Source organism: Triticum aestivum, chromosome 5A, assembly GCF_018294505.1.
Source record: "Triticum aestivum cultivar Chinese Spring chromosome 5A, IWGSC CS RefSeq v2.1, whole genome shotgun sequence".
NCBI classification, from domain to species: Eukaryota; Viridiplantae; Streptophyta; class Magnoliopsida; order Poales; family Poaceae; genus Triticum; species Triticum aestivum.
The window spans coordinates 56,877,743-56,898,944 of record NC_057806.1 but is presented as its reverse complement, the minus strand read 5'-3'; the positions used below and the strand labels follow the sequence as shown (position 1 = coordinate 56,898,944).

The 21,202-nt window shown below is 43.6% G+C and overlaps 1 protein-coding gene across 1 annotated transcript; it reads right to left on the bottom strand.

The window, feature by feature from the left end:
* Nucleotides 1-1,304: 1,304 nt before the first annotated feature.
* Nucleotides 1,305-2,919, bottom strand: LOC123102302 (CBL-interacting protein kinase 4). The gene has a single exon (XM_044523602.1). It carries the CDS (start codon nucleotides 2,802-2,804, stop codon nucleotides 1,503-1,505), a length of 1,302 nt encoding a protein of 433 aa, XP_044379537.1. The 5' UTR covers nucleotides 2,805-2,919; the 3' UTR covers nucleotides 1,305-1,502.
* Nucleotides 2,920-21,202: the final 18,283 nt, after the last annotated feature.

The following is a 21,202-nucleotide window of genomic DNA, read 5'->3' as shown; positions in this document are numbered from 1 at the left end:
CTGCTAGCTGCAAACTAAGGAACCAATCAATCACCTGTTGCTTTACAGAGTGTGCACAAATATCTTCCAACAAGGCCTCCTTATCAGTTGATGCGGCAGGTTGTTTCTAGCTATCTTATACCTTCACTTGATTGAGAGTTGATGCTACTGACATCTACTCCGCACCTATATCTATCTATCTATGGTCGCATTCGCTCCGAACATATCATGGCGAATCGACGATGCCGAGAGCCCTGGCAGCTGTTCATAGTCCTGGGAAACAACCAACGGTTGCCATGGCCGCAGGCCTCCCTCTCACTTTATTCAGGATAACATATCCTTCAGAAAGTTAATTCACCAGAAATGAAGCTCCCAGAGCCATTGATAGGGACACTCTACTTCTCAGCATGTATTTATTTTTCTCCGCGCACTTATCTCATTCAAATTCAAGAAAAATATTTCTTGGAAAATAATAGGATAGAGACATAGAGGTTGAGTTGCTGGGCTAAAAAATGGCAACTAGTCTGCTCTGCTATGAACATAACAGAGCAGACAGGAGCCCTGGTTCGACGGATCTGAGGCTGAAACACGAGCTATCATTTCTGTGCTAGCAGGCCAGCCACAGGTGAGCCAAACATGTCACTGCTTCTGTGTCTGTCTGTTACTACAGTTTCGTTATCTTGATAGCACTAATCAAAGCAAAAGGTGCGTGTATCATTGTACATTCACTCATTTGTCAAATTCTATAATGATAAACATAACAATTCAGATACCATAAATAGATGTCTCTTGGTGTTGTGAAAAATGCTCGAGTGTGCTGATTATTCAGGGGTAGCGGCTAAAACTGTCGCGCGAGTGCTGTCAATGTTGTGAAATGATTAAGAGGCTGTCTAATCAGAGTAATTAGAAATGCCTGATTTTGACCGCGGTCTTGTTAATTAGAGTAGAAACTTCTTTTTACAAGTATTTTGTTAGTTAGTAATATTGTGCCTTTTACTAAACAAAAACGAGGTATGGCATATACATGAAGTATAAACTGTATAATAGTATTTTTTTAGAGTTACTATTTACCAGAATTTTGGTGAACATCATGCCTTTCATTTTTTTAAACTTGATCAGTTGCCTTCCAGTTAACTGATACGCAAAAGGCATAGTAGTATATCAAGAGCACACACTTATGGGCTAAATTCTGATTATTCGTCGGTTATTGTGGGCTAACTTCTCATTGATCTACAGTGTGCTGCTTACAGAGCTGAACATACATAGAACTTTGTTTCAATCTCTTCGATCTTTTGCACCGTCTTTACTTGCTCAACACATTCAGATTGTTGCCAAAAAACTTACCCTATCTTTTCTTGTATACAAATGGAACTTACATATAGCAGTGTACAGTGAAATATTCAAAACAGAAAACAAGTAAAAAAACAAACAAGCTAGATTCACATATATTGACATTTTAGAGTACCTTTTTACACCTCCATTAACTAGCTAAGCTGCAAAATAACTTCTTCTGAATAAGAAAGTTACTGAACTTGTTCCAAATCTTCACAGCTATGCCAAGCTCTTACTACATCCCCTAGCTCCACCCTCAACTGGTCCCAACCAAACACTTGAACCTCGCCGTCGCCGTCGTCCATCTCCAGCCGCATCTCGACGAGCATTAGTGGCGGCACCAGCTCCGAAATCTCCACTGATATTGCCGGCCTCCCTGCTGGAGGACGGCGCTGGCACCCCACTCCTTTCTTCCCCACCACGACGTACCCGAGCTTCCCGCTCGCCCGGCTGAGCTGCTCCAGCGTCTGCTCCGGCGACGCTGTCGTCATGAACCGCTTCTCCCTGCTCTTGCTCCCGCCGAACAGCCCGGACAGGTCGAGCCCTTGCGACATGGATATGATGTCGAATGCGTTCACCGCCGGCGCCCGGAACGCCAGCGCGCGCTCTGGCTGGCCGTCAAGGAGGCCGTCGAGCTGCGAGTCGAGGCTGAGGGAGCGCTTGACGAACCATGGGTGCGTCGCCGCCAGAGCCTCCACGGAGACGCGGGTCGCCGGGTTCGGGTCGAGCAGGCGGTGCACCAGGCGGCGCGCCGGCGGGGACACCCAAGGCGGGACCTCGTACTCACGGCGGTGCGCCTTCCGGCACATATCAGGAATGTTCGCGTCGTCGAAGGGCAGGCGTCCGGCGAGGAGGACGAAGAGCATGACGCCGCAGGACCACGCGTCGGCCTTGGCGCCGTCGTATGATGTGTGGCGGAGCACCTCCGGCGCGGCATAGGCCGGCGTGCCGCAGGCGGTGTGGAGGCGGCCGTCGTCCCGGAGCGTGTCTGGGAGCGCCGATAGGCCGAAGTCGGACACCTTAAGGTTGCCGGCGCTGTCGAGGAGGACGTTCTGCGGCTTGACGTCGCGGTGCGTCACGCCGCGCGCGTGGCAGTGGGCGAGCGCGGCCGTGAGCTGCACGAACACGCGCCGCGCGGCCTTCTCCGAAAAGCGGCGGTTTGGCAGAGCGGCGAGCATGGACTGGAGGTCGCCGCGGGGGGCTAGCTCCATGACGAGGTAGATCCTGGAGCGGGTGGCGAGCACCTCGTGGAGGCGGAGCACGCCCGGGTGGCGAAGCCGGCGCATGGCCACCACCTCCCGGAGCACGCGAGGCGCCATGCCCTCCATATCCATCACCTCCGCCTTGTCGATCACCTTCACTGCCACTGGCTCACCGCCAGTGAGCGGGTGCGCGAGGTAGACCTTGGCGAACGTGCCGCGGCCGAGCAGTCGCCCGAGCTCGTACTTGCCCAGCAGTGGCGTGCTCTTGCTCGTCTTGCTCTTGCCGTTCATGGCGACTGCGTACGACCACTGACGACGTTCGTACCTACGTGCTGCTAGCTAGAAATCCAAAAGCACCTCAGCTCCTCAAGGTTAGAGATGCCACCGTGTACGTAGCATTAGGTGGTGGTGTTGGCTTTTTATATGGCTGAGTTGGCTGGCTGTGCAATTGTTTAGTTGTTAACTAGGGTTTAGGGCTTTCGTTACCCATGGTTAGTGCTAACTTCAACAACGTGGGTTGGTATATTATCTTCTCTTTTGTATATATAAGGTCCTTTTACACCATTATTAATACGCAGTAGTTTTCTTTGAATATATGTACTGTGAGGCAATGGTCCCATAATCTTTTATTAATAATTAACAAACAGGGAACATGAGGTTAAAAAAAAGCACTGTTACAAACAGAAAGAGCAAAGGAAAAGAAAGTGTACACCTACCTATGGTTCAAGATGGCAATGGGGACGAAAACCATCAGGTTTTGCCTTCCCAAACCCATCCCCGCAAGAAAATCATAAAACCGTCCCCGTTCCCGTTCCCATCACCGTACGCGGGGCTAGTTTTCCGCCCGTCCTCTAAACCCATCGGGTTTCGGGGAACCCACCGGGAACCCACGAGAAAATCAAAATATTTAAACAAACATAGTGGCGACAAAGAATAACATTTCAGCGGCATAACTTGAGCAAATTTCAACAAAAAACAATAGTGGATGGTTCAACAGCTATATAGAGTGTATTTCAGCAGCACGATACCACATTTCAGCAACAAAGATGATCAGATTTGAGTCATACATGGTTCAACAAGATGTCCAATTACACAAGTTCTAAAATAGAATTCTTGGTTCACAAATGTAGTTCCGCGGGTATTGCCGGGTTTCGGACTCGGGGACTACCGAAATGGGTGTAGACCCACGAAACGTGTCGGGTTGTATAATGTGCCCAAAAACAGCCCCGCAGGGATGAAAAGATACCCATCCCCATCCCCCAATAGGGTAAAAACCCACGCGGACGCGGGTTTTGGGGCCCCATTGCCATCTTGACCTATGGTAAGTTGGCTATCCACATTAGAGCATCTACAGCCAGACTCAGCAAATCAGGCTCCTCAAATGCCTGCGGACGTGCTCGTCCGCAGGCAATGACCGGGCACTCCCTATGTCCGTGTCTCCACACCCAAATATCTCATATTCAGTCCCCTGTTTTCATACTAAATCATGCAATGTTGATAAATACTATGTAAATCATGAGCGGACATACAAATGCACAATTGGTTCATCAAAAGATCACAGCCGGATCATCGAAAGATAGCCAAAGTTCACATAATATACATAATACGCCAGACAAGTTCAAACTACAACTGAAAACTTGAAATCAAGATGGATCTTCACCACTTCCTCGCTGGCCCTTTGCCCTTCCGGTCGTAGGCGCAGCTGTAGGAGTCCGAGGTAGGAGGTGGGTCCACGTCGAAGCCGTCGGACCCGTCGAAGGAGGAGGAATCGGAGATGACGATGAAACCTTGCAAGCGCCAGACAAGTGGTCTTGTTGGCGCTTGAGCTTTGCCTCCTTTGCTGCCTCCCTCGCTGCCTCCGTCGCCTCCCCCTCGGATTGCTCAATGCCGAGCCGGAGCTGCTTGGCCTTGAGCCTCCGGAGCCCTTGAGCCTTCGACTCTGCCTCAGTCAGTGACCGGCAGCACAACCACTTGATGACCCACAAGTATAGGGGATCAATCATAGTCCTTTGGATAAGTAAGAGTGTCGAACCAAACGAGGAGTAGAAGGAAATGACAAGTGGTTTTCAGCAAGGTAATTTCTACAAGCACTGAAATTTTCGGCAACAGGTAGTTTGATAGCAAGATAATTTGTAATAAGTAACAACAGTAACAATAAGTGCATCAATGTAGCCTAATCCTTTTGATGACAAAGGACAGGCCGGAACGGTCTTAGATAATAAGTAAAGTGTTCTTGAGGGCACACAGGAATTTCATCTAGTCACTTTCATCATGTTGGTTTGATTCGCGCGCGTTCGCTACTTTGATAATTTGGTATGTGGGTGAACCGGTGCTTGGGTGTTGTTCTTACTTGAACAAGCCTCCCACTTATGATTAACCCCCTCGCAAGCATCCGCAACTACGAAAGAAGTATTAAGATAAAATCTAGCCATAGCATTAAACATATGGATCCAAATCAGCCCCTTACGGAATAGCGCATAAACTAGGGTTTAAGCTTCTGTCACTCTAGCAACCCATCATCTAATAACTACTCCACAATGCATTCCCTTAGGCCCAAAGATGGTGAAGTGTCATGTAGTTGAAGTTCACATAACACCACTAAGGGAATCACAACAAACATATCATCAAAATATCGAGCAAATATCAAATTCACATCATTACTTGCAAGATGACTTCTCCCGTGGCCTCAAGAACAAAGGCAGCCACTCACATATAATATTCATGCTCAAGATCAGAGGGATATTAAATAGCATAATGGATCTGAACATATAATCTTCCACCAAATAAACCATATATATAGCATCAACTACAAGATGTAATCAACACTACCAGTCACCCACAGGTACCAATGTGAGGTTCCGGCACAAAGACTGAACACAAGAGATGAACTAGGGCTTGTGATGAGATGGTGTTATTGAAGATGTAATGAAGATTGTCCTCCCGAAGATGAGAGGGTTGTTGGTGATGACGATGGTTTCGATTTCCCCCTCCGGGAAGGAAGTTCCCCCGACGGAATCGCTCCGCCGGAGGGCAAAAGTGCTCCTGCCCAAGTTCTGCCTCGAGACGGCGGCGCTCCGTACCGAAAGTCCTCTCCTTATTTTTTCTAGGTCAAAAGACATTATGTACCAGAAGATGGGCACCGGAGGTGGGTCAAGGGGCCTACTACCCACCAGGGCACGCCTGGAGGGGCTGGCGCGCCCTGGTGCCTTGTGGCCACTTGGCAGCCCCCTCTGGTAGTTCTTTTCACCAATATTTATTATATATTCCGAAATAATTCTCGGTAAAATTTCAACTCATTTGGAGATGTGAAGAATAGGTATCCGTGGCATAGTTTTTTCAGGTCAAGAATTCCAGCTGCCGGTATTCTCCCTCTTTGTGTAAACCTTGCATAATATGATAGAAAAGGCATTAGAATTACTCCATGAAGTGTTATAAAGTATAAAAACACTATAAACAATAGTAAGAAAACAAGATGCAAAATGGACGTATCAACTCCCCCAAGCTTAGACCTTGCTTGTCCTCAAGCGAAAGCCAATATCGAAAATCATGTCCACGTGTTTAGGAAGAGAGGTGTCGATAAAAACGAAATGCGTACATAGTAGCGTCATGCATATTATTATAACATCAACAAACTTTATCATATAGCTTCTCATGAACAAGTAACAATTCATCACAACATCGAAGTAGAAAACATAAACTTTATTGAAAACTAACAAACTATGTTCTCAGTCAACTTTGCAACTACAATTCATTATATTTTCAGGAAGGGTCTCGTATCAAAGCCTTTTGGAAAGTCCACATACTCAACCAGCATTTAATCTCCTATGATTGCTAACACTCACAACATATATATGAGCAAAAAGTTTCAACCGGACACATAGAAAGATAGGGGCTTATAGTTTCGCCTCCCAACTTATTCACCTCAAGGGTGATGTCAACAATAATAACTCATGCTCACTCATATCCAATTGGGTATATGTGCCTAGATCTTTTCCCACCACCCAAAGAGAAAAATAAAAAGGAATAGAGAAAAATACTTTGACTCTTGCATAAAAAGTAAATACATAAAAGTAAAAGATAGGCCCTTCGCAGAGGGAAGCAGAGGTTGTCATGCGCTTTTTGGTTTTGTATGCACAATCTCTTAATGCAAAAGAATGTCATGTTATATTGCCCCTTATGATAGCAACTTTTATTATGCAGTCCGTCGCTTTTATTACTTTGCCATCACAAGTTCGTACAACGCTTATTTTCCCTTACACTGAAGGATCAAACACATTTAGGAGCAATTTTTATTGCCTTTTTGCACCGGTGACAACTTACTTGAAGGATCTTACTCAATCCATAGGCAGGTATGGTGGACTCTCAAAACATGGATTTGGGTTTAAGGGTTTTGGATGCACAAGTAGTATCTCTACTTAGTGCGGATTTTTGGCTAGCAAAGATAATGAGCAAGCACCACATGTTGAAGGATCTATGACAATATAACTTCTATGTGAATACGAACAAACATAAATCATTGCGTTGTCTTCCTTGTCCAACGTCAACAATTTGGCCTAAGATATTTAATGGGGGCTCACAATCATAAAAGATGTCCAAGATAGTGTATTTGCATGTGAATCTTCTCTTCACTTATTAATTCTTTCATGAATTGCATCATTGACCAATGCTATGTTTGTCAACTTTTAATAAATTTTACCACTTATACTTTTCCTTATGTGACGTCATTACTTACCATAAGATTAGCATATGATCTTTTTTATTATTTTCTTTATTTTGATTGGAACAGAAAAGTAAAGACGCAAAAACTCAAACTAAACTTTATTATATAACTCTCACTCGATTACATAGATAGATAGATCATGGAACTAGCACTTGAAAATAGATCATACAAAACTTTTATTCAACTAAATCACGAAATAGCTAAGGATCGAACTAAGATAGGTAAAGGTAATAGAAGTGATGGTGATACGATACCGGGGCATCTCCCCCAAGCTTGGCACAAGCCAAGGGGAGTGCCCACCCCTGATACGTCCATTTTGCATCATGATTTCCTGCTGTTATTTATAATGTTTTTATGCATAATAAAGTTTTATGGAGTAATTGTAATGCCTTTTATCTCTTAATATGCAAGGTTTACACAAAGAGGGAGAATGCCCGCAGCTGGAATTCTGGACTTGAAAAAGCTAAGTCAGAGTTACCTATTCTGCACAACTCCAAATAAGCTGAAACTTCACGGAGAATTATTTTGGAATATATGAAATATACTGGAGCAAATAACTACCGGAGGGGGCCACCTGGTGACCACAAGACACGAGGGTGCGCCAGCTCCCCCAGGCGCGCCCTGGTGGGTTGTGGTCAGCCCAGCCCACCTCCGGTTCCCATCTTCTGGTATATAAGTCATTTTGACCTAGAAAAAAATAAGGTGAAGACTTTCGGGACGGAGCGCCGACGTATCGAGACGGAACTTGGGCAGGAGCACCTTTGCCCTCCGGTGGAGCGATTCTGCCGGGGGAACTTCCCTCCTGGAGGGGGAAATCGAAGCCATCATCATCACCATCAACCCTCTCATCTTTGGAAGGCCAATCTCTATCAACATCTTCAACAACACCATCTTCTCTCAAACCCTAGTTCATCTTTTGTGTTTAATCTTTGTACCGGAACCTCAGATTGGTACCTATGGGTGACTAGTAGTGTTGATTACATATTTTAGTTGATTACTACATGGTTTATTTGGTGGGAGATTATATGTTCAGATCCATTATGCTATTTAATACACCTCTGATATTGAGCATGAATATCATTTGTGAGTAGTTCCTCTAGTTCTTGAGGTCACGGGAGAAGTCATGTTGCAAGTAATCATGTGAACTTGATGTGTTTGATATTTTGATGATATGTATGTTGTGATTCCCTTAGTGGTGTCATGTTGATGACCCACAAGTATAGGGGATCTATCGTAGTCCTTTCGATAAGTAAGAGTGTCGAACCCAACGAGGAGTAGAAGGAAATGATAAGCAGTTTTTAGTAAGGTATTCTCTGCAAGCACTGAAATTATCGGTAACAGATAGTTTTGTGATAAGGTAATTTGTAATGGGTAACAAGTAACAAAAGTAAACAAGGTGCAGAAAGGTGGCCCAATCCTTTTTGTAGAAAAGGATAAGCCTGGACAAACTCTTATATAAAGGAAAACGCTCCCGAGGACACATGGGAATTATCGTCAAGCTAGTTTTCATCATGCTCATATGATTCGCGTTCGTTACTTTGATAATTTGATATGTGGGTGGACCGGTGCTTGGGTACTGCCCTTAATTGTACAAGCACCCCACTTATGATTAACCCCCTTCGCAAGCATCCGCAACTATGAAAGAAGAATTAAGGTAAACCTAACCATAGCATGAAACATATGGATCCAAATCAGCCCCTTACGAAGCAACACATAAACTAGGGTTTAAGCTTCTATCACTCTAGCAACCCATCATCTACTTGTTACTTCCCAATGCCTTCCCCTAGGCCCAAACAATGGTGAAGTGTCATGTAGTCGATGTTCACATAACACCACTAGAGGAAAGACAACATACATCTCATCAAAATATCGAATGAATACCAAATTCACATGACTACTTATAGCAAGACTTCTCCCATGTCCTTAGGCACAAACGTAACTACTCACAAATCATATTCATGTTCATAATCAGAGGGGTATTAATATGCATAAAGGATTTGAACATATAATCTTCCACCGAATAAACCAACTAGCATCAAGTACAAGGAGTAATCAACACTACTAGCAACCCACATGTACCAATCTAAGGTTTTGAGACAAAGATCGGATACAAGAGATGAACTAGGATTTGAGAGGAGATGGTGCCGGTGAAGATGTTGATGGATATTGACCCCCTCCCGATGAGAGGATCGATGGTTACGATTTTCCCTCCCGGAGGGATGTTTCCCCGACAGAACAGCTCCGCTGGAGCCCTAGATTGGTTCCGCCTCGAGACGACGGCGCTTCATCCCGAAAGCTTCCTCCTTATTTTTCCAGGGAGAAAGACTTCATATAGCAAAAGATGGGCACCAGAGGCCTGCCAGGGGGCCCACGAGGCAGGGGCGCGCCCAGGGGGTAGGGCGTGTCCCCCACCCTCGTGGACGGTGGGTGGGTCCCCTCTGGTGCTTTCTTAGCCCAATATCTTTTTATATATTCCAAAACTGACTTTCGTGGAGTTTCAAGACTTTTGGAGTTGTGCAGAATAGGTCTCTAATATTTGCTCCTTTTCCAACCCAGAATTCCAGCTGCCGGCATTCTCCCTCTTCATGTAAACCTTGTAAAATAAGAGAGAAAAGACATAAGTATTGTGACATAATGTGTAATAACAGCCCATAATGCAATAAATATCGATATAAAAGCATGATGCAAAATGGACGTATCAACTCCCCCAAGCTTAGACCTCGCTTGTCCTCAAGCGGAAGCCGATATCGAAAAATATGACCACATTTTTAGAGATAGAGGTGTCGATAAAATAAAATACGGACATGAGGGCATCATGATCATTCTTAGAACAGCAATATATATATATATATATATATATATATATATATATATATATATATATATATATATATATATGACTTCTCTTCTGTACTCTTGGGAGTATGTACTCCCATCCTCAATATACCTTATATACGCATTAATTATACCTCTTTATTATTCTCAATATATTTCACTAAATATTCTAAGATACCCCAATATGAGTTTAGTTGAAAAAATATCATCTGCGATGTACTTTTTGTAATATACCTTTTCACGTACAAACACATCAGTATATACGTAAATATTTAAAAATACATAGACTCACATGAATTTTTTCATGAAACTCGTTTTGGGGTATCTAATAATTACTAATGAAGTATATTAAAAATAATAAAAAGGTATAAAAGATTCATCTATGTGGTATATGAGGAGCGGGAGTACGTACTCCCAGGAGTACACAACCATTTTCCTATATATATATATATATATATATATATATATATATATATATAGTCATATGATTTCTTATGCTAAAGTAACAATCTATTCACAATGTAAAGTATGAATAAGAAACCTCATTGAAAACTAACAAACTATAATCTCAGCCATTGAAGCAATTGCAATTTATTATAACATCAGAAAGAGTCAATATAAGAGCTTTTCAGCAAGTCCACATACTAAACTATCATTTAGTCTTTCACAATTGCTAACACTCACGTAATACTTATGGGTGTGAAGCTTTAATCGGACACAGAGAAAGATAGGGGTTTATAGTTTTGCCTCCCAACCTTTTACCTCAAGGGTAATGTCAACAATAATAGTTCATGATAACTTACATCCAATTGGCTATATATATCCGGATCTTTCCAACACATAGTGCTTGCCAAAGGATAAAATGTAAAAAGAAAAGGAAGATCACCATGACTCTTGTATAAAATATAAGACAAAAATAAAAGATAGGCCCTTCGCAGAGGGAAGCAGAGGTTGCCATGTGTTTTTATGGTCGGATGCACGAAATCTTAATGCAAAAGAACATCACTTTATATTGCCACTTGTGATATGGACCTTTATTATGCAGTCTGTCGCTTTTATTTCTTCCACATCATAAGATCGTATAAAGCTTATTTTCTCCATACTAATAGATCATACATATTTAGAGAGCAATTTTTATTGCTTGCAACAATGACAACTTACTTGAAGGATCTTACTCAATCCATAGGTAGATACGATGGACTCTCATGACAAAATTAGGTTTAAGGATATTTGGAAGCACAAGTAGTATCTCTACTTGGTGCAAAGAATTTGGCTAGCATGAGGGGGAAAGGCAAGCTCAACATGTTGGATGATCCATGATAATATAATTTATTTCGGATGTAAGAAAACATAACCCATTACGTTGTCTTCCTTGTCCAACATCAACTTTTTAGCATGTCATATTTTAATGAGTGCTCACAATCATAAAAGATGTCCAAGATAGTATATTTATATGTGAAACATCTCTTTATTTATTACTTCCTATTAATTGCAACGATGGCCAAAACTATGTTTGTCAACTCTCAATAACTTTTATTCATCATACTCTTTATATGTGAAGTCATTACTCTCCATAAGATCAATATGATCTCTTTATTTCTTTTTATTCTTTCTTTATTCCCTCAAGATCATAGCAAGATAGCAAAGCCTTCGACTCAAAAGTAATCTTTATTATATATATCTCGTGGACTCGATTACATAGAAGGATCATAAAGCAAAACTCAAAACTAGATCATACTAAAACTTAATTCTACTAGATCAAGATATTACCAAGCTTGGCAGTTGCCAAGGGGAGTGCCCATACCCATGTATTTATGTCTCTTTCTTTAGAGGTGGTGATGTGATATTCTTGGCGATGATGCCCCTTAGGATATGATTCTCTTCCTCGAGCTTATTGACTTGCTGCTTGAGATCCATTATTTCCCTGCGGAGCTTACCCGTGACGGCTAAAGCTCCTTGCACCCATGGATGTTGCATAGCTGTGGGAGAACAAGTAACACTCTTTTTCATATTTTCATAAGAAAGAAATCTAACATTGGGAGGAATGACCGAGTTTGGAATTACTGAGCTCCGAAGTTCCTCCATCGTAAATCTGGCTTGGAGACGAGAGGTAACTTCTTGATCTTCCTCCATGGCGTCTATACTTTTCAAGTCGGCCTCCATCTCTTCCTCAGTTGCTGGCCGAAAGTGATCGGCATCGTTGTTTGCTTTTGGCCACGGTGTCGGGTGAGATACCTGGCTCTCCCCAACTGACTGTTGAGAAGACATCTTGCTGTAAATTAGCAGCAGAGACAGCTCGAAACAAAAACAGAATATATTTGTGTGGTACGGTGGTCAAAATCTTCGGGAGATTATATAATGATTTTTTTACCGACCAAAAGAAGTATCGTGCAAGAAAACGGAGTCCGGAGGGCACACGAGGTGCCCACGAGGCAGGGGGCGCGCACAGGGGGTAGGGCGTGCCCTCCACCCTCGTGGACGCCTCGTGTCCTTCCCGGACTGCTTCTTATTTTCCTATTTTCTTAAATATTCCAAAATGGAGAAAAATTGCTATGAGAACTGTTTTGGAGTCGGTTTACATACTGTACCACATACATATTCTTTTTCGGAGTCTGAAACGTTCTGGAAAGTGTCCCTTATATACTCCTCCGGGGTTACAGTGTCAATAACATTAGTTTCAACATTTATGGGATTACCTGAGATATAATGTTTGATTTTTGACCGTTCACCTCCCTCAGATTTGTGCCTTCGAAGTTGTTGATTTTTATGGCACCGGAACGATAGACATCCTCGATAACTTAAGGACCTTCCCATTTAGAGAGGAGTTTTCCTGCAAAAAATCTTAAACGAGAGTTGTATAACAGAACATAATCACCTACATTAAACTCACGCCTTTGTATCCTTTTGTCATGCCATCTTTTAACTTTTTCTTTAAACAGTTTGGCATTTTCATAGGCCTGGGTTCTCCACTCATCCAGTGAGCTAATGTCAAATTGTAACATCCCAAATTTTCAATTTGGAATGTTATACATAGGCCATTCATGCATATCATATTTTATTGTATTTCGCTTCGCGATCCTCGAAATTCTAAGCAACTCAAGGACCCACGAAGAGAGTAGGGGATTTCATCATTTTCTTATTTGAATTTTCTCAAATATCGAAACAAGGATCATTTTGGTTTTAATTATTTTTCTTTCCGAAAATATTTCACATTAAAATATATGAGAGGAGATAATATGACTTCTCCAAAATAAATGAAATATTAGAGGAAAAATATTAAAATCAAATAAATAATTTTATTTGGATTTTATTGCAATTTTTATTTGAATTAGAAAAATATGCATTTTTCAAAATTGCATTATTAGGCCAAGAAAATGTTCACTTTGTCCTAAATATTTTATTTAGACGGTGAAAATTTGTTTTGGCATTTTTAGATTTTTATTTTATTTATTAGGATTTTTCTGGCGAAATCTGTTTAAAAAAAGAGAGTTCGCGGCCGAACTGGGCCGGCCCAGCTAGCGCCAGGCCACGGCCCAGCCGCCACACCGCCTCGCCCCGACCGAGTCCGGCCGGCGCACGCCGTCGCCGCCGCGATTCCGAGGAGGACTCCTCCTCCTCGACCCCTTCCCCAAGCCGTCGAACCCCTCCCCCTCCTATTTAACCCCGCCGCCGCCGCCCCTCCTCACCTCGTCCCGCTCCACCACCGCACACCGCCGCCGAGCTCCGCCGCCCGCGCCGCAAGTCGCCGCTGCCTGCGCTGCCTCGCCACCGCCCACGCTTCGTCGCCGCTCGCCGCTGTCGCCGCACGCCGGAGCCGCCGCCGCCGCCGTTCGCCGGATCCGAGCCGCCGTTTTTTTCGGTTTGGGTAATGTAAACAGACCGGTTTTTTTAGAAACCCTAGATGCGTTCTTTTATTTTTATCGGTTCGGTTTTCTCAGTTTAGTTATTTAGCGAACGTTCGACCACTCGTTCGTTTTAACGAACGCTTTTCACCGTTTAGGTTTTGATAGCGAACATTCGTTCGTTAGTCTTTTCTTTTTATTTTTAGCCCAGGGACCTATCCGCGATTACTTTTATCGCATATTAGCCCCTGATCTTCAAACGCTCGCCGTTTCTTAACCGTTTGTCCAAATCCAGTGAAACCAACGCCAAAATCTTCGTCTCGAACCCCTCTTTCTGTTTAATCAACTTGAACAAGGTTTTGACAAATTAAAATTTGGTTGCAAGCAGATTTGATTTTGAAGTTCTTTTGACCGTAGTTTCAGTTCCATAGCTCCGATTTGATTGTTTCTTTTTATAGATCGAATCTCTTCAGTTGAGTTTTCAGATTTGATCTTCTTATTTGAGTTTTATCCGTGCATCTTTGCTTGATTGATTATGTATGCTATTGTTTGTTTGTGAAAGAATTCCCGGAGTGCGCAGCATGCTACTACAAGTCACTAGGTTTTGCGGATCATCAGCAAGGCAAGTAACAATTTGATCATATCCCTTTATTACCCAGTTTTTATGCATTAGTTTCAACCCTCAAACATTGCATGCTTAGGAGTTGATAACATGTGGGTTTTTGGAAGTAGATGATGAGGTAGAACCTATTGCCCTTTTATTATCAAACCCTTGGGAGTTACTTCTACGTTATGTTTATATCGCCATGCTATGCTCGTAGACGTGGATTGAGTTTGAGAGTATCCATGACATATGTGAGATTGTTAATTAATGGTGAACTTTAGGTGGCTAGTTAAATACACATCTGGGTGGATTGGTTGTGGGCACCTAGAGAATCCAGTGTTGTCCTAGGATATCCCGGAGTACCCGTGTGATCATCCTATGGTTCGCCACCCAGGCTCAAAGGGATCATAATATTATTCATGCTAGAAACTTCCGTGTGGAGCCACAAGCTATTATGGGCTCTAGCATAATGAAGTAAGTTGCATGACCTCTTCCAGTGGTAGGCTAGCAGATGTAGGGGATGTAGGTTGGTACTATCTACCCGGGGTTAGAGTTAATGCTTCTGAAAAACTGTGTCTCGGTCATCCGTTTCTCAAACACCATGTAGTGCGAGAAATCCAACGGAGGAGATCGAGTCTTGTGGGGAAAAGTGCACAAACCTCTGCAGAGTGTACAAACTAATCATGGTTAGCCGTGTCCCCGGTTATGGACATCTTGAGTATCTGGTACTTGAACTATAATGTTGATCTCATCACTCTATTACTTAATTTGTTCGGTTGTTAATTACTTTCTAATTGTGATTGAGTTGGAGGAACCTTCTCAATGTTTAACAACTACCATGATAGTTAAATAAAATATGTTCCTTTGTTGTAGGGAAAATTGGCTTTTCGCAAAACATTATAACCATAGAGCCTCCACCAGCCATTTATGCATGTAGTGATAGCATTTATCTGTTCTTTGCTCTACTATGTTACATTGCCAGCATATTTCATGTGCTGACCCGTTTTCGGGCTGCAATGTATCATGTTGCAGACTTTTCAGACGAAGAGTAAGGTGCGCTAGGTCGTTTGTCATGCACTCAGCTATGCCGTTGGAGTTGATGGACTCACTTTATCTTCCAAGTCTTCCGTTGTTATCTTATTTAGATGGCCTCACGCCATATTTACTGTAATAAGTTCTCTTTTGAGACAGTCGATGTAATAAGTGTGTGATTGCTACTCTGTTATAAATCCTTCGAGTACTGTGTGTGTCAGCATTACCGATCCAGGGATGACACTTATGCACAGAGACTTGACCATCTGAGGTCGGGTCGCTACAAGATGGTATCAGAGCACACGCTGAATGTAGTACACGACCACTAAGTTAAGCCATAGGTCACTCTTCTCTACTCATTTCTGACTCCTCTCCATTTTCTACTCTTTAGGATGGCGGACTCAAGGAACAAGTTTGCACAACCGGATGAAGACACACCCTTGGACGACACTTGAAGGAAGTCACTAGGTACCTGAACATTGGAATACCAAGCTTCATCGGTACCTACACCGCCACTTTATCAGAAGAGGAGCTTTGGATGATTCGAGTTCAAGTTCCAGGAAGGACATTCACGCTAGTAACTGAGCCCATAGAGTTTTCCTTTGATGCACCAACCTGGAGTCTAGGAAAAAGCATGGCAGCCCACATCGCCATAGGACGCGTCGGCGAAGTTTATCACAAGGATCTTAAGGACACTATCTACCAGATATTTGGGCACCAAGATGAGCAATGGGAGATGATAAGCACCAGGAAGAACAGGTCCATTGCAGCCTTCATCCAGGAGTTAAATCATCACATTCGTTGCCAGGAGAACTAGATGTGTGCAAGCATGATAGATCTGAAGAAGTTGATGACTAAGAACATGGAGCTGGAAGAGGAACTCAAGTCTACACGCGACAGATATGAGGACGAAATCACCGTACTAGTGGAGAAGAATGACGATATGACAAGGAAGCTCGGAGTATTCATGGGAGACCCTGCGCCAAGAGGAGAAGACGACCACCCCAAGGACTACATCATCATCGACGACACCGACTCCGACCCCAGTGATGATGATTATGAAGACGAAGATGGAGCAGATATCATGGAGTCTGCACCGATCAAAATTTCTAGAGGACCACCATATGATTAGTAGTATTCCCCCATGTATATATTAGTAGTCCGAGCACTATAACGATAGTTAGATCGATTGTATGCCCTTGCTTGAAATTGATTTGGTGTGATATGATTGTGTTTGACTCATGTGCATATGGGTAGTGCTTTCTCATTAGACCTCATTATATTCTAATCTCTCCCCTCTAAACCCATCATATGCCTCCAAGACGTGACCTCGGATTTGTCTTCCCATCGAAGCTCACTCAGTTGATCCAACAGCAGAATACACTGATGTAGTTGCTAGTTCAGAATCAAGGCAATAACAACAACAACAATAACAACAACCCGCCACCACCACCGCCAGTTGACAACTTAGCCCGTTTTCTGAGGTTACAGCCACCGGTGTTTTCCAGTAGCACCGAGCCAATAGTTGCAGATGACTGGCTACGCAGGATAGGAAGGGAGTTGACCACTGTGGGTTGCATAGATGCTGAGAAGGTGCGTTTTGCCGCACACCAATTGGATGGACCTGCAACATCATGGTGGGAGAATTACACATCCACTTTCCCTATAGACAATGTCACTTGGGAGCAGTTTCAGCAAGCATTCCGCACAGCTCATGTTTTAACTGGAGCTATGAGCATGAAGAAGCGCGAGTTTCACAACTTACGCCAGGGCAACCGTACTGTGGGGCAGTACGTGGATGAGTTTAGCAAGTTAGCTCGATATGCTCCAGATGACGTGGCCACCGATGCCGCGAAACAGGAGAAGTTTATGGAAGGGCTGAATGATGAGATGAGTATGCAGTTAATGGTGGAAACATTTAACAACTAGCAGGAGTTGGTAGATATGGCTCTTGTGATTGAAGGGAAGCAGTGGCAGATTGAGAGCCGCAAAAGGAAGAATGGACAAGGGAGGTACAATTCAGGAGCTCAGCAGAAACCTCGTTTCACCCCGAACTCGGGAGGATATACCCACAACCATGGAGGGCATAACCACAATGGAGGAAGTTCGCATAACCACAGTGACCCCAAGAATGGAAATGGGAATTGAGTAGGCAGTAATCAGAACCGCTCTAACCCAGCCACACCCGCCAAGAGGGATCTAAGCCATGTTACTTGCTTCAAGTGCGGGAAGACTGGACATTACGCCACTGAATGTCCTGAAGCAAAGAATGGAAATGGCAATGGAAGCTCTGGGAAGAAGCCCAACCCTTTCAACAAGGGACAAGTAAACCACGTGAACGTGGAGGAGGTTGAAGAGCAGCCAGATGCAGTTATCGGTAAGTTTTTGGTTAAGTCATTTACCGCTCTCATTCTTTTTGATATCGGTGCATCGCATTCATATATTTCAAGGGGATTTGTGGACAAGTTTAAGTTACCCACTTTAGCCCTTAGGACACCCTTGCTAGTAAGCTCACCAGGTGCAGAGTATATGGCCAGCCGATGGTGCGACCGGATACCCTTAAACATTTGCAGCCATATTTTCCCCTCAGACCTAATAATTCTGGAGTCACAAGGATTGGATGTGATACTCGGTATGAATTGGCTATCGAAGTATGGTGGAAACATTGATTGTGCTAGCAAGTCAATTCTGCTCACCACCCCGGAGGGAAGAAGGATTAAGTACGTATCCAGGCATACACCAAAGAGGACTCATGTAAACTCCCTCACGGGCGTTGTTCAAGAGGAGGTGTCTGTAGTGAAGGATTACCCGGATGTATTTCCAGAGGAACTACCAGGCATGCCACCAGATCGAGACATTGAGTTTTTGATAGAGCTATTGCCAGGCACCGGACCAATATCGAAGAGACCATACCGGATGCTCGCAAATGATCTCGAGGAGATTAAGAAACAGATTAAGGAGTTATTAGAGAAAGGTTACACTCAACGAAGATCGTCACCATGGGGAGCCCGAGTGCTCTTGGTTGAGAAGAAGGATAAATCTCTGAGAATGGTGGTTGACTATCGTGCACTAAATGAAGTGACGATCAAGAACAAGTACGCACTGCCAATGATCAATGATTTGTTTGACCAGCTGTAAGGAGCTAAAGTATTTTCCAAGATCGATCTACGATTAGGGTACCACCAGCTGAAGATCCGAGAACAGGATATACCTAAGACAACTTTCACCACAAGGTACGGGCTATACGAGTACACGGTTATGTCATTTGGATTGATTAACGCCCCTGCCTATTTCATGAGAATGATGAATAAGGTGTTCATGGAGTTCTTGGATAAGTTTGTCGTGGTGTTCATTGATGATATTCTGGTATACTCGAAGAATGAAGAGGAGCACAAGGAGCATTTGCGTTTAGTTATCAAGAAGCTCAGGGAACATCAGTTATATGCAAAGTTCAGCAAATGTGAGTTTTGGTTGAAGGAAGTTGGATTCCTTGGACATGTTATATCAGGAGAAGGTATAGCAGTAGACCCTACAAAGGTTCAGTCAGTCACTGAGTGGTTGGCACCCACTTTAGTTGGAGAGATCCGCAGTTTTCTGGGACTTGCGGGATATTATCGGAGATTCATCAAGAATCTCTAAAATTGTGAAGCCCATGACGGAGTTGTTGAAGAAGGACACTAAGTTCAAATGGAAAGAAGAATGTGAGGCCAGTTCTCAGGAGTTGAAGAAACGTCTGACTATAGCCCCAGTGCTGATTCTGCCAGATATACGCAAGGATTTACAAGTGTATTGCAACGCGTCTCGCTTAGGACTTGGAAGTGTACTTATGCAAGACGGAAGGGTTATTTCGTATGCCTCACGTCAGCTTTGACCGCATGAGTTGAATTATGCCACGCATGATTTGGAGTTAGCAGCAGTAGTGCATGCGCTCAAGACCTGGAGACATTTTCTTATTGGAAATCATTGTGACGTGTACACGAATCGTAAGAGTTTAAAGTACATTTTCACACAGAAGGAGTTGAATCTTAGGCAAAGGAGATGGTTGGAACTTATAAAGGATTGTGATATGAAGTTTCACTATCATCCAGGCAAGGCCAATGTCATAGCAGACGCTTTGAGCCGGAAGAGTTACGCCAATACTCTCTTAACGGGAGGGTTACTAGAGGAGTTAACTGAGGATCTTCGGGAACTTCGTTTGGAGATAGTTTCTAGAGGTTTTGTTGCAGCATTAGAGTTTCAGTAAATATTATTGGGAAAGATTCGAGAAGCTCAGAAGGATGGCAAAGAAATTGCCAAGATAAAGGAGAAAATGAGCAAGGGAAAGGCCAAAGGTTTTCGTGAGGATGAGCACGACACCTTGTGGTTTGAGGACCGTGTCTATGTACCCAATAATGCAGAGATCAGGAAGTTGACACTTCAGGAGGCTCATGACTCGCCATACTCGATACACCTCGGAAACACCAAGATGTATTTGGATTTGAAGGAGCGTTTGTGGTGGACTCGTATGAAGAAGGATATTGCCGAGTATGTAGCCGTATGTGATGTATGTCAGAGAGTGAAGGCAGAACATCATAAGCCAGCAAGATTACTGCAGCCCATGCCGATACCCGAATGGAAGTGGGATAAGCTTGGCATGGATTTTATCACCGGATTACCCAGGACCCGATCGGGATATGACTCTATCTGGGTAGTAGTTGATCGCTTGACCAAAGTGGCTCACTTTATCCCAGTGAAAACCACCTATACAAGTACGAAGTTGGCCAAGATATATATGACCAGGATTGTATGTCTGCATGGAGTTCCGAGGACTATCGTACCAGATAGAGGGACACTGTTTACTTCAAAGTTTTGGCACCAGCTACACCAGACATTGTGAACCAGGCTAGAGTTTAGTACTGCCTTTCATCCGTAGACAGATGGACAGACCGAGAGAGTCAATCAGATACGGGAAGACATGTTGGGAGCTTGTGCGCTCGATTATGGATCCAGTTGGGATGAAAATTTGCCCTACGCGGAGTTCTCATACAACAATAGCTACCAGCCCAGTTTAAAGATGGCACCTTTCGAAGCTTTATATGGACGGAGGTGCAGGACACCGTTCATATGGTATGAAGTTGGAGACCGTCAGTTGTTTGGACCAGACTTAATTAAAGAGTTGGAAGAGAAGGTTAAGCTGATTCGAGACAGACTGAAGGTAGCTCAGTCCAGGCAGAAAAGTTATGCAGAATCAAAACGCAAGGAGGTAGTCTATGAAATCGGAGACAGAGCATACCTTCGTGTATCACCACTGCGAGGAGTTAAACGATTTGGAGTTAAGGGAAAGTTAGCCCAGAGATTTGTAGGACCATACCGAGTTTTGGAACGTATGGGAGAAGTATCCTACAAGTTGGAGTTACCCGAAGGAGTGTCAGGAGTTCATGATGTGTTCCATGTTTCCCAGCTGAAGAAGTGCCATGCAGAGATGGCCGATATTCCTCTAAGAGATACAGTGCCCTGATAACCCACAAGTATAGGGGATCAACTGTATCCTCTTTCGATAATTAAGAGTGTCGAACCCAACGAGGAGCTAAAGGCAGAACAAATATTCCCTCAAGTCCTATCGACCACCGCTACAACTCTACGCATGCTTGACGTTCGCTTTACCTAGAACAAGTAT

Bases quoted from the DNA above. Each gene is read 5' to 3' on its own strand.
- LOC123102302 (XM_044523602.1), bottom strand. From the start codon at position 2,804: ATGAACGGCAAGAGCAAGACGAGCAAGAGCACGCCACTGCTGGGCAAG.